The 14603-nt window shown below is 47.3% G+C and overlaps 1 protein-coding gene across 1 annotated transcript in view; it reads right to left on the bottom strand.

The window, feature by feature from the left end:
• The window catches only part of LOC147626892 (beta-glucosidase 42-like), a 65257-nt gene that overhangs the window by 4901 nt on the left and 45753 nt on the right, over positions 1 to 14603 (bottom strand). The window contains exon 8 of the mRNA XM_086815217.1: positions 3241 to 3356. Within this exon, the coding sequence (XP_086671343.1) occupies positions 3241 to 3356 (116 nt within the window). The remainder of the gene's footprint in view (positions 1 to 3240; positions 3357 to 14603) is intronic.

Consider the following 14603-nt stretch of genomic DNA (forward strand, 5'->3'; position numbering starts at 1 on the left):
GCTGCTGGAGGGAGGCTAGGTCCCTACGGAGACTCGTGGACCAAGTAATCAGGAAAATTGGCAAATGGTCTGATAACCTAATGCCTGCAAGAATACCAATCAAACCACCTTTGATGCACGCCCATTCATCCACACAAAATCTGTCGATGCATGAGAGGTTCGGTCCTTGTATCCTCTGGTCTAATCTGGAGAAGCGAAAGCTCCCGGGCATACCACCAAACTCTCGTAAGTGCCATGGATCCTAACCCCTCAAGAAGAGGATGAGCTCCTCCTACGCCGTGTACTCTCTCCCTGTGATAGTATCCAAGCCTCCTCCCTTCCTGACCTCACATGTTAAATTCTCCACTTGAGCACCAAAAATCTGCTTGGGGAAGTGCCTGCCTCCCCTAGGTCCAGAATTCAGTCTGCCCTGCCACACTGTTGGGGACATAAATGTTGAGGAAACCCACGCGGTCTTTCCCCAATCCTGACTATAATCCACTGTGCCCTCCCTTGCATAGTGGTGCCTGAATCTAGCACTGACAGAAGAAACTACTCATTGAACGAGATGCAAACCCCTCCCTGGTCCCCCTTAGGGCCGAAGGCAGGGGACCACAAAGTATGGCTGCATCTAGGCAAGATCTTCCCGCATCTGCGGGTGCATCTTGTTGAGAGGTGATGTTCCTGTAGGAACAAGAGATCCATCGGGCCTCCTACACAGGCTCTTTGAAGCTCCAGAAGAAGGACCCCTCTTCGGCAATGGAAGCGGGGTCCCACCATCTCGTGAACATTCCAAGAGATGATCCGCATAACTAAGGATGGGAGGATTGAGACCTACTCAAGACACCCTCACCACGGAGGGTCTTTGGAGTCGGTTTTGGAGGGGGCATAATCACAATCTAACGCAGTCTAGGTGATCCCTGATCCTTTCCTCCATAAAGCTCCACTCTGCTCTGGCCCTGTGGTACTCTTGCTCTGTGCTCCATCCGTTGCCGCAGTAAAGGAACCGGAAGAAGTGCCTCAAAGGATTAGTGACAGCCATGTGGAAGAACGTTCACATACAATATCATCTCCAAGCTCGGGGCATCAGTGTCTCCATCTTGATATTTAAGGCAGGATCCTTCTACCTCCATGCGGGCCAGGGCCCAAAAGTGGGTGACAATGTCGACAAGACAGCTATCTCCTAGGTGCTAAGCAAGGGAGACCGCGCTTGACAGTGGATTGCGATGGAGGACGACTTGTCGTAGTCCCATTCCCTGTTTGGAGCAATGCTGAGTGAGAAAGAGAGGACCACCGCTCCATTGCCCGGGTGTGGTGGAAGACCACACAAATACGGAGAGGCACCACAGTCTCCGAGAACTCCCCTTCCTCAACCGATAGGCATCTGAGAAGACTATAGTCCATAGGCACCCCCATGATGCCGGCGGGGGTGGGTGGGGGGGAGACTTAGGGGGAAGGGCGGTCATCTCCATAGGATCTGAAAGCTGATGTGGCCGGGCTGGGCTGCTGGCTCTTGTGGGGGTCAGGAGCAGCAAGGGGGCGCCGAGAATGGACCGGGGAAGCTGAGGGAGGGGGGGAAGAAACGAGAGAGGGGGGGGGGGGGGGGGGCGGGGGGGGGGGGGCACCAGGTCCGGAAACTTGGAGGACGAGCCAAAATCAGCAAGAATCTCTTGGACACCGGGGGGAGGGTCGACATGTCATCCATCTCCTCGTGAAGAACTAAATGCTCATAACAGTTGCCACCCAGTGGGCACCATTACCTCGAGATGGGGGGGGGATGGATCTACTTGGCAATCTGGCTGGTGGCACTCCTAATGAGGCGGGCGATGGGGATGCCTAAGGCAACAAAACTGTTTGCCAGCGGCTAGTGCCTGGGCTCTTCCTGCTGAGCCTGAGAGGGAGGTTAGGCCGCTGGAATCTACTGGTCAAGCCATGGGTCCTGCATCTCCTGCTCTCGCCGAGCACTCGTGCTGAGGCCTCGGGCAGGGGTTAGGGGCATCCTTTGTGGGCATGAAGTTAAGGGTAGGACTGAGCAAGGTGGCCCATTTGCCTGTAGATGAAACATTGGCCGGGGAGACTGGCATACTCTACCCGCTGAAGCATCGGGTCGCCCTGGAGGTTGGGGAGCTTTATGACCTACGGGAGATCCTCTGGGGAAGCAATGCAAACTCTTATGGATGGGATACCCATGTCCTGGTGGCCACCACTAAAGCAGTCGTTTGCAGGAACTCAAAAACCTGCCCTATCGACCGTCCAATCAATTGAATCAGAGGGTGATACTCCTTTCGGAGGCCGGGGAAGCAAACCATCTCATGGAGAAGATGGATACACCTGCTGGGGGGTCCGATGCAGAGTCGAAGCTATGGTGCCATCTCGCGAAGAATGCCTGAGCGCTGCGTATCACAACGGGACTCTGCTGCATCACACGATCAGCCGCCTGCGGGTGAATCAAACTCTACCTGCTGAGAGTAGCCAAACCCAAGAAAATGAATGCTGGTGATTTTTCCGGGGTCCCTGACAAGGGGTGCCTGGAGCAAATCCTGGGTATGTCTGCGGGTGGGATGGCTCCCTATGATCTTGCAAACCAAAGAAGAGACCACAAGGAAGGATACTGTTGAAGCTAAGAGCTGGAGGTCTGCCTCTGAAAATAGGCAAGGGATGGCAGCCTCAATCGGGGATGACAGACCGGCTGCCATGGAGTCCTCTTGAAAGGCAAAGACCAGAGGCGCCTACTCTTGCAGATGAAGAACAACCCGGAAGCAAAGCAGCAGTGCTGAGGAAAAAGGGCGATGAAAGAGGAAGGGCTGGCGAGATGAAAAGCACACAAGAGGCACTGACGGGCAGAAAAAGGGGAGGAGACGGCAAAAACGAAGAGGATGAGGAGGTCGAGGAGGCGCAATGGAGGGGAATGGGGGCGGTGCACAGGGGGGGCGAAGGGGAGCTGGCAGTGAAGATAAAGAGGCGGAGGCGGAGCAATGGTGGGGGCTGAGGCCGATGGGGAAGGTGGGACTGAGGTGGTGCAGGTGGGCAACAGTGCGATGGAAAGAGGAAGTGGGAGGAGGGGGAGGCGCAAGTGCTGGCGATGGCAAGGGAAGGACAGAGTGGGGGGGGGGCGAGGGGGGGGGGGGGGGGCTGGGGGATGGCAGCAGGTGTGCAACAGGGGGAACTCCAGCGTGAGCTCGATGAGATCCAGTTATACATGAAACAAGTCTTGTTAACCACATGTAATGTTAAAAGTGAATTGTCAAACACGGAACTTACCAGCCCAATGAGAACTCCAAGTGTCTTTGGGAAGCCTGTTTGTCCCCAAGTGAGCTAGTAAGTGGTTCCGGCCACTCTGAATCCACTGTAATACCAATGAGACCACCTTGTTTCTCCTGCAAAGTCCTAGAAACGAGTTCTTGAAGCTTACAGTGTGGCACTTTTTATCAATTCATCAAATTCCTTGGAATGTACAATCATCCATATAAAAAATATCAAGATGAAACACCTAAAAGCTACATGTAAGACATATAATTTACTTGCCAAGTGCAGACACAAATACCACAACCAAACCGCGCCCCCCCCCCCCCCCCCCCCCCCCCCCCCCCGCCAAACATACACTTTTTTTTTTGTAAAGGGCTATGTTCTATTGCTTCATTGTACAAAGAAAGAAGTCCCAAAAAAGAGGCAAACTTCTTAAAGAACAATCACAGAAGCTAAAAGCACTGAAAAAACATAGCCAACTAGCCGTCATCAATCTAATCCAGGTGGATGGAGTCAAATAAAGACTGACACAAGGATTAACGAAAGTAGGGATAGCGTGCAATCCTTACGGAATGAAAAACCAACTAATTTCTTGTATGCCATATTGTCCACAAAGCCCAATATCTAGTCCAGATTAGAAAGGGCTGTGCATGATCCAATGTAGAAGGCCACCTACCAAAGAGCCAAAAGAAGGAATACCCTGGAAATCTGAGTCAAAGCAAATGTGAAATTTGGCAAAGGAAACTTTTGATTTGTGGACAAGACCAAAGAAGATGCATCTTTGTTTCCTTTATGCAACGGCAAGAAGGGCATTTCGGTGCAGCTATCTGTCTTTTTCACCAACTGGGACAAGAATCGACATAAAAACAATCTAGATTTGAGTGGCAATTTACTATGCCAAATTTTCTTTAGATTTTGTTTCCACCAATGGGTTGTCTTAGTGAGGAGCCAAATCTTATAAACTCGATCGACAAACTAAGGCGTAGGAAAAATCAACCTGTAGATCAAAGTAGCCGAAACATGAGAGAAAGAGAATCTAGGCTAAGGTCCAGGATCTGCCCTATGGAAAATCCAATCCTCCGTTCTTTCACCATCCGGAACAACCGTAAGAGGAGTATAAGGCTGCAATTGTTCTTGTAACATGTGCCTAAAGGTCTGTACCCAATTGCCAACGGCTTTGAGCTCGAGGAAAGGAAAAAACATTTCCTTCAGCATCAACATCATCTTGGCAAACCCGAATGCCTTTTGTAGAAAGAAAGTAAGCTCACCAAGGGGAACCAAGAGCCAAAGGCATAGGGAATGCCTGGCTCCAAAATATATTTTCTTGTCTGAAAGTATTGCCAATCTTAGGAGGTCTACCCAACCACTGAATATATTGCAGAACAAACTTCCAGTCTGCAAGGAGATGAGAGACACAACGACATGTCACCATTTGGTCCCTTCACCAGTCTTGATGAGTGTTTCGGGGCAAGCCCACACATAGAACAGAACCAAGGTGAGAATGTGGATTTTCCACAGAATAAAGCTGAAGCATTCACTCACAAAGATTGGCCTGAAAGATGGCTACATAGCATGAGAAACATGGGAATTTAATCATTTAAGTGGCTTATGAGGTTTATAAGTCAGTGTGTTCATACATTATTAAAGCTGGCTGGACATTTTATTATTTTTGGGCATGAACAAGTGGACAGAAGGAGGCGCCTAGCTCCAGCTTGGGGACCAAGTTTGGGAAAAAGCATAAAAGCAGATATTTTTGGCAGCCAAGTCAAAAGCATAGCAAAAATAGAGCTGGACGATTCCTTGAAAAGTATGAGGAGGAGCTATTGTTGTAGCATCATGCACATGCACCTTCTGGCTGACTACAGTTGTTCTCTCTCCTCCTCCACTCAGTGCTAGTCGTACAATATACAGTTACTTTCTCTCTCTCTTTTGCTGGCTGTATTGAGGAGTGCCGTTTTTCTCTCTTGCTTTGGGCTGGTCGACTGCAGCAGTGGTGCTTTTTCTCTCCTCTTTTCCAACTGTCTGCACACAGCACAACAGCCACCTCTCTCTCTCTACAGTTCAGAAGCTAGTTGCTAGTAGTGTAATGCATCTATCCACCGCCTCCAAAACTTGGTCGACTGTGGGCTATATAGACAGCCGTACAGTTAGCCATACGTGTGACTTCAGCTGGTGTTCTTCTTTTGACCATGCAATGGGCAGATTTGAGGCTGAATCTTGGGACTATTTTGAGACGGTTTTGGGACGGCTATTTTTTTTCTGGCTCTCGGAAGAGAACTTGGCCAGAGTTTCGTTTATGCTTTGTGGAAAGCTAACTAGATCTGTGGAAAATTTGGTGCTATTTGCACCCCCACCTTGAGTTCTTGTAGAAGCTTCTACTGAATAAAGAAGTTCCTATGGGGGGCCGACCATTCCGGCTCAATGCGGTGTCTCTATATTTTTGTGGATTCTTGCTGTGTTCATGCTTTGTTTGGTATTTGAAGTGTTTGTCTATTTTTCTGGGTCCTCGATCGGTTACAGTGGTATCAGAGCATAAGCTTTCTCGAAAGCAAAGACTTCCTTCCAACAACGAGGAAGAGAAAAGATCAAAAGTGGGGACCACACTGACCAACACTTTTGCTATTGAGCTTATGGAAGCAGTCATGTGTCAAGAGCATGAGCAGTAGACAGCTTGGAAAATTTTATCCTTGAAGTATGGAGTTGGTTTTATGTGCCTGTGTTCAACACTCTTTCCATATGGATTATTATAAATTGAGCTTACAAGAAGCAAGCTATATGGAGCTATATCTCAAGACATATTCTGTATATAGTGAGGAGATATTTCTTTTGGCTTCATGATGAACTTGGCAAAGAACAGCTAAGTATACTTTGAGTTTTGAAAAGATGTTGCTTTTTGCAATTTGTTGAGGAACTCGCATAGGCTTTTGTGGACGGTGCTGTGGAGTACTTTTCTTTTTCCTTGGTCTCCGAGTGCTGCGTTGAGAGGAAGAGGCTTTGACTGTTGAGGCACCCAAATTTGAATGGAACCTTCGTAGTAGCCTCGAGCTACAAGTATCTGCTTCTCCACCCACATCTTGATACCATTAAGATACCTTGATCTTAGCTATCTTGGTAGAGTTTTCTTTTTGGTTGAAGTGGAAGTTTTTGGGACCTCCTGCACATTGGTTGGCGCTGAGGTCGGAGGTTTGAGACTCATGGGTATTATTGACGATGATGAGGTTAGAGTCTCTTGTGGAGTGGCTGTCGATGATAAGGCTTTCAAGCATGCGGTTTTCTCCTTTGGTGAGGTTTGTCGATGAGTGAAGAGGCATAGGCTCCGGGGCTTTTCCTTTGAGTTCCTTGTTAGAGATAGATGGTTAAGCGGGGGGAACTTCTTCAGGAATGGTTGTTGATTGCGAGGTTTTGGCATTGAACTTCATTGGTGAGAATGGGGTTGATGGAGTAGATGCTTTATCGGAGTCGGTCATTGACGCAGATGGTAGGTCATTGTGTAGAAAAGTGTTTTTTGGACACTTAACCCTTGTATGCCCGTACAAGTAGAATTGTGTGTAGTTTGCCTTGAATCGTTTCAACGACTAGGGACTAAGTTTTTGGCATATCTTTGCTCGAGGATTTATACATATACGATAGTTTGGCGCTGTAGAGGGGTGGGATGCCCATTGTAATGAAGTTGGTTGTGTGAAAATAGGTTGTAGTGTGTGTATTATCCCATATACGAAGGGGTGTGAATGGGTCCAAAAGTTGTACAAAAGGGCCTTTTTCTAATGGAAACATTATCTCTTGGCTTGGTGTAAATTTGAGCACTTTGGTACGTGTGTCTCTTTAGTTGTTTGCGCATCTTCAGTTATTTATTTCATTAGGCATATAGAGCTGCTACAGATGTAGCCATTTTCTGGCACGCCTGGTGGGACAAGGGGGATTCCATCGCCCCCTGCCCCAGCTCTTATTCTAGGTTAGGATAGTCATTCTATTTCTCTGCTTTTGCTTCTAGGGTTTGTAGGAGTTTCTAGTGCTGTTTCGGGCACCATAGTGGAGTGCAATCTTGTTGGGTTGTGGTTCGGTGAATAAAGTAGGAAGGAAGGTGTCGCATTGCCTGTTGGAGGAAAGAGCAGAGTATTTCACCAATACACAGAAAGAGGAGAAGAGGATGCCATAGTCAAAGAAAGCTTTGCAGATCCATAGAAAATGCCATAGCTAGAAAGCTTCACCAGTCCACAGTGTCCCCAATCCACAAAGTTTCACTGATGAACAGAAAGGGAAGAAAAAAACGCATTCGCCGGCGGGAAGTTTTACTAGTGCAAAGCAAGCGCAGAAGAAGGCGCCATGGGCAAAGCGCTGACCAGTGCTGTGTACAGCAGACAGGCAGGAGGAGGAAGCGTAGAAAAAAACAAACAGAAAGCTTTCGAATCTTTTTGCAGGTGACTTGCTGTGGGGGACAAAGGCAAAGAAGAAACAGTCACGCAAAGCACATGGCGGGGATAACCGGTATGGGTAGGCGCTGTTCTACCACTGTGCTACCATCAAAGCATTCATCCTACTTCGCTCCTTACTGCCGCCCTTGCCTCTTTGCAAGCATGCATCCCCTCTTGCGCCAACCAGCTCCCTCGCCAGTATGCTTGCCTTTGTCACCATCGATGTTGGCCATGCGTTGTGAGCCATCCATACCAAACGGCGCGTTTGGCTACGGCTCATTGCCCTTTCCACTTTCGGGCACCCTTGCAAGTGCTTTACACATTTTTTACCATGTAATTCTGCCCACCCGGTGGCCCACATCAATGGTCACCACTAGCTCGCCAGCCCATGCTGCACTCACCAATCCCAGCGAGACCGAGGTCTCTACAATGGTTATCATTGGTTTAGTGCTCCCTTTACTGGGATGAAGTATATTTTCGGCTCCTTTTATTTGGGATGCAATGGACTTATGAAACTCATGGATATCTCATGGATCGAGGATTTTTCTATGGATTTCTATCATCGGCCGAAATGCCTGTAAAACTGTCTATCGCAGACATGCTTATGGAGAACCAGGATCTCTATGCCTATGATTCATTCTTATCTTATTTGAACTCATCCAAGAGTTGGTGACTCTGGTGATTGAGTATCTAAAGTCATGGAAGAGTTGGTGACTCTGTCCAGTGAGTAGTAACTCTAATAAGCGAGAAGAGTCGGTGACTTTGATCAGTGAGAAGAGTTGGTCGCTTTGATTACTCACTATCTGAACTCATGGAAGGGTTGGTGACCCTAGTGAGTTATGTAAACTCATGCAAGGGTTGGTGACCCTAGTGAGTTATGTGAACTCATAGAAGGGTTGGTGATCCTAGTGAGTATGTCAACTCATGGAAGGGATGTATTTAATCATTTCCATGTTGAGGCCTCCTCCAACGTATCCTTCCACTTAACAAGTGCCTCTCAGTACACATTATGCCTTGTGTTCCAATTTCTAAACTCAAGAATCATTTTTGGTTCATATGGAAGTGATCGCGATTCTATGAACTCAACTGAAACCTTGGGATTAACCATGTTATCCTGGTGATCCATAATTTTACGTAGTCTACTAACATGGAAAACTCGATGCACTTGGTGACCCTAGTGAGTGACTAAGGGTTGGTGACCCTGTGAACTCATGCAAGAGTTGGTGACTCTAGTGAGTTCGTATCTGAACTCATGGAAGGGCTGGTGACCCTGGTGAGTATCAGAACTCATGGAAGGGTTAGTAACCCAAGTGAGTGAAGTCTCATAGAAAGGGGAAACTTTGGCGAGCATGTTTGACTTCATGGAAGGGTCGTTGCCCTAATGAAGCATCTTAAGCTTCGGCATGTGTATGGATCATAGGGGTGGTGCCTTTATGCAACCAATGGCATGGCACGATGTTTTGTGGCTGTCTTTTGCTTATTTTCTTCTTGCAGAGGTACTTAAAGCTACTTATGGATTTATGAATATTTGCGACACAGTTGGCTCTTATGCTTGTGTCTAATTATTATCAAAGTTGTTCACTCGGGATATGGCAAAAGTTTGTTCCTCGATATGGTTGGCACTTGCGTCTGTATCTGATTTAGGATCGTGGATCTGGACTTATGGCTTTAATGCCCGGATTATGAAATACTACAAATTGGCAGAGTATCTGCTATACTTGAAGAGTATTCCAATGGTATCAGGCTTATACAGTTGCGAATAACTGTCTCATAAGCCGGAGGGGATGTCACCATTTGGTCCCTTCACCAGTCTTGATGAGTGTTTTGGGGCAAGTCCATGCACAGAACAAAACCAAGGTGAGAACATGGATTTTCCAAAGAAGAAAGCTGAAGCATTCACTGCCAAAGATTGGCCTAAAAGATGGCTACACAGCATGAGCAACATGGGAATATAATCATTAAAGTGACTTATTAGGTTTATAAGTCAGTGTGCTCACACATTATTATAGCTAGCTGGACATTTTATTATTTTTGGGCATGTATTAGTGGACAGAAGGAGGCACCTAGCTCCAGCTTGGGGAGCAAGTTTGGGAAAAAGCATAAAAGCAGATAAGCATAGCAAAACTAGAGCTGGTCGACTTGAAACCGATCCCGTCAAGTGGGAATAGACTCCGTTGGATACCCACACGCGTAAATAGCACAACTTAAATATCACAATATGAATGGACAACTCAATAACAACTGAAAATTGAAATGATGATCAATGGACACCAGCACTGGGGCCGGAACGGGCCGACCCCCCCCTCAATATATGATATATTATTGGGAGTATTTAACTGATACAATGCTCCATGGGTTCAATGAACCAGATGATGTCCATGTACAACTGAGATGAATACAGTTACCAAACAAGAGACTTGAAGTAGACATTCGAAGGAGAGCGATCCACTTGAAGAAGTCTAATCTCTACGGTCCTGTGCCTTCACTGGAATCCGCAGAGAGCGCCCCACTTGTGTTCCAAGACCACGCACAAACAGGCGCTCCCGTACTAACGCCTGGCTCTCCCGATCTCGGCACCCATGGACCGTGGTTCTCCAGAAGCTTGGACTACCTGGCACCGAACGGGTGTTAGCACAGCAGAGAGTATCCCTTGTAAGATTTACACCAAAGACCTTTGCTTGAATCTCAATCCACTTGTAAAATAATGAATATGGCCTTCAGTAGTACTAGGTGTTGGAAATAAGTGCTCACTAGGAGTACTTTTAGTCTTGGTCATCTCAGTGTATGCCACGTGGCACTCAGGGATTTATCCCATATGCACTCATGCTCAGCTCTTGTACTTTCCCCTATATATTCAAGGGGTCACATCAATGGAACAATCTCAGTTTGCTTCATCCCTCTTGCACTTTTCCCATGTTCTAGTTTTGTGTGATACCATGCTAGATTTCTAACATGGTATCAGAGCCATGTAGATTCCTCTTCTCCTCAGCCCTTTAGTCTAGATCTAGCCATAGATTTTCTCTAGGTCTAGCTTCCTTTTTAGCTTTGCCCCATCGGGGGTCTTAGATCCAGCTCTAGCTACTCTCCTCTCCTATTCTTTGAGGTGTTGCTGATCTGCCACAAGCTGCCTCTCTCAGTTTCTCTACCGTTGTCTCTCCATGCGCCCATGCCAAGTCTTCCCTTCTGAATAGCTCACTCTCTTCGCCGTCTAGTAAACCTCTCCTTCCGGCTCATCATCCTCGATGCTGTCGCTTCACCATGAGTGCCGGTGATGGGGAGGCGAAGGTCTTCAATGTGGAGAAAAGGGCTGCCGGTGCGACGGCATTAGCGTTGGCGGTTGCAGCGGCGATGGTGGTGCCGGAGATAGCGGAGGCAGCGCAGCCCGCTATAGTGTCGCCTTTCTCTATACTGCTGAAACAGGCCGCGTCGACTTCGCCAAGCTCAATCAGAGGGCTCTCCTCTTCGTCTCTCTTCTGTGCCGAGTGCCACCGCTTCTGTTCAGCAAGCAGGCCGACCTGCTCTCTTTCCCTGGGGTCGTCTCCATTTTCTCCATTATGCTACAGCAGCAGGCCGCTTCTGTCGACACCTTTCTTGCTGCTGGTGCTGCAACAACAACTCGTTTTCAATATGGGCAGCCCCCATTCTCTGTTCAAGACATATTCTCTACTGGCTGCTCCACTCCTATATCAAAACAAGGTATGAGTTGGTGCTCCTTTGCTTCTGACAGGCCCGTATGCCTCTCTCTCTGCAGCAACATTTCCTCTAAGAAATCTCTGTTTGCAGCTGCCTTTCTCTCGGGTTACCCCCTGGATAGCATGTCTGTCACATGGGCTTGAAAGGGTGGAAGACCTGAGGTAAAAACTAAAATGGATTATCCTTTGTATGCTGCAATATTCTCAGTTCTATTTTACTCTTAAAAATTAATTTTCAGAACTGAATTTTATCTTGTAAGAGAACAGACACTGCCCATCAAAATAGGGGTAAGACCTTCTCATTTCTGATGCTGTCTCTCATTTATTTATCTTTGGCATCTCTTCTTGGGTACTCTGCCCTTGCTCTCTGCATAAAAAGTTTTTTTTTCTCTCTCCTACTTTGGTCACCACATGATGTAGACCAAAGAGGACCCTGTTCTGGACTTACCTTCCCATCTCTCTCATATTTGTCTATATACCACCATTGATCACCAATGATGTAGATCATGGGGTAATGTCATGTCTACATGGACTTATCTTTGTCCCTATCCAAGAGGCACCCCTGCATTACTCACTCTAGCAGGAGGATTGACCTTGAGGAGGGATTATCTATCAAGGTCCATCTCTCTGTCTATCTATAGTCAGTCAGTCTCTCTGTCTATGTGTCTATCTTGTGTGATCTTACAGTCATATATCTCTGACACTCTGTCTATCAGTCTATATGCCTATCTTTTGTGGATTAGTTACCCACATGTCTTTGGCATTTTGTCTATGTCCCCATTTATCTTCTATTTGTCAGTCTCTCTCATGTCTATCTAAAAGTCTCTCTCTGTGGGACCACTCTACTGGCTGATTGTCTCTCTCTCTCTCTCTCTGTCTATGATCCACTCTTGTCCCTACCCTTGTGGACCCATATGAGGATATCACTTGAGGAGGGGTGTCTCAGGATCTTTTTGTCTCTTATGTCTTGTCTCTTAGTCTATCAGTCTCTATGTCTGTCTTCTAGTCTTGTCTATCTTGTCTTCTAGCTTGTCTCTCAATCCTTGTCTAGTCTCTCTGTCTTGGTCTTATCTTTTGTCATGTTATAATCTTGTTTTTTGTCTTCCTCCTAGTGTCCACTTAAGGAGGGTGTTGGAAATAAGTGCTCACTAGGAGTACTTTTAATCTTGGTCATCTCAGTGTATGCCACGTGGCACTCAGGGATTTATCCCATATGCACTCATGCTCAGCTCTTGTACTTTCCCCTATATATTCAAGGGGTCACATCAATGGAACAATCTCAGTTTGCTTCATCCCTCTTGCACTTTTCCCATGTTCTAGTTTTGTGTGATACCATGCTAGATTTCTAACACTAGGCACCCACGTATGAAAGGAGAAGTCTTTATTACTGCTGTTGCTGCCAGCTTGAGAGATAAGGGATGGAGAGCCAACAGCTGCCCAATAGTATGGGAAGTAATATTCGCCTGTTGTGAAGCCTGTATGCAGCCGCCTATGCGCAGCTGCCTGCAAGGCAAGGGAGTGAAGTCCTGTGTGCAGCCGCCTGCAAGGCAAGACAGAAAGAAGACTTGTGCAGCCCCCTGTGTGCAGCTGCCTACAAAGCAAGGAGAAAGAAGAACCTCTGCGCAGCCGCCTGTGCACAGTCGTCTCGTTGTTGCAGTCGTCAGCCGGCAAGATGAGATAGGGTGGCCATGCATAGCCGCCTATATGCAAGAGAAGGATCACGCCTAAACGATGGAGGGGGCACACGTCGAACAGCCTTATTTGCATGGAGGCGGCCAGTTCCAAAGTTCCCAAGGGGGGGGGTGGGTAGGTGGCCATGCACCCACCCCCACACACATGATTAAGGGAGGGCTTCCCTCCCCACCATGGCCCATGTGTGGGTGCCCACCCTACCAAGGGCACCAAGAGATATTGGGGAGGCTGCCCACTCATTAATGAGTGTGAACCTGCAACCTTATAAAAACAAAGGTTAGAAATAGTGCTATAAAATAAACAAATGCAATACACTTACCACCTGTTCACACACAACAAAACTCATCAGAAGGCAGAGCAAACTTCACGACTCACTGGCACGCGTCCCCGCTCAGTAAGTGGCACGTCAAACAGGCAAACACAAGAATACAAGTCACGCGAAGACAGTTCCAAGCATGTAAACATGAATGCATGTGCAAACAATATCATGGACATATCTCCCGTTCATGGAACAAGTACTAAACATTCCTGTTGGGCACAATAATGGCACGACAGAAAGTATAAATCTCGATCTTCCTATGGAGTGACAGTCCCATAGGTAAGACATAGATCCAGGCACGAGCCTCCCAATGGAGTAACAGTCCCATAGGCAAGACACGGCACAAATACTGGCTCTTCCACGGCGTGACAATCCATGGATAGAACACAGTCCAGGTCATACACGGGTGGCACCAGTCTGGCTCTCGTCCATACGACACCATCCTGCTAACACACGGGTGGCACCAATCTGGCTCCCGTCCATGTTATGCAAAAAAAAATACTTGCCCCTTCACATGAGACACCGGCCTGGCCTCAAGTGAACGAGACACAAATCTGGAGATCGACCAAATGGTCGGCCAATTGGTGACACGACTCCTTAAAAAGCATGAGGAGGAGCTATTGTTGTAGCATCATGCACATGAACCTTCTGGCCGACTACAGTTGTTCTCTCTCCTCCACTCAGCGTTGGTCGTACAATATACAGTTACTTTCCACACAGATCGGGGATGGTATGCTACCTAGTGTTGTATGTCGATGATCTTATCATCTCTAGTTCAAATCAAGCCAAAGTGGCTAATATGATGACACAACTGCGACAAACGTTTGAGATGACTGATCTCGGTCTTCTCTTGTATTTCCTCGGCATGGAGGTGGTCCAACACCCTGACCTTGCAGCAGCACTGCTTTCACAGCCCTCTACATCACACGGAGTGCTAGTGCTGTCCTCGACGCGAGCTTTCGTCATCAACCGTGCTCTTGCACTAACTTTGTCCTTGCTTCATCGCCAGTCTACTACTCAGAGTTACTTCATCTTTGCCTCACTCAGAGGCCCTCTTGTATTGGATTACATTCACCATTATTCATATACTCATTCATCCATTTCATGCTATGTTGATTTTCTCTGATCTCTCCTACATCTGGTCTTTTCGTCCTTTTCCCCTCACAAGATCACGCCAAAAAACCCCTTTTGGATAAGAGTTGTTCATCCAAAGCTTCTTCAAAAGCTTGCACACTTCTAGTCAAAAACAATGTATATCTTGAC

This window comes from Cibotium barometz, chromosome 21, assembly GCF_041138505.1.
Source record: "Cibotium barometz isolate CiBa-2024 chromosome 21, ASM4113850v1, whole genome shotgun sequence".
NCBI lineage: Eukaryota > Viridiplantae > Streptophyta > Polypodiopsida > Cyatheales > Cibotiaceae > Cibotium > Cibotium barometz.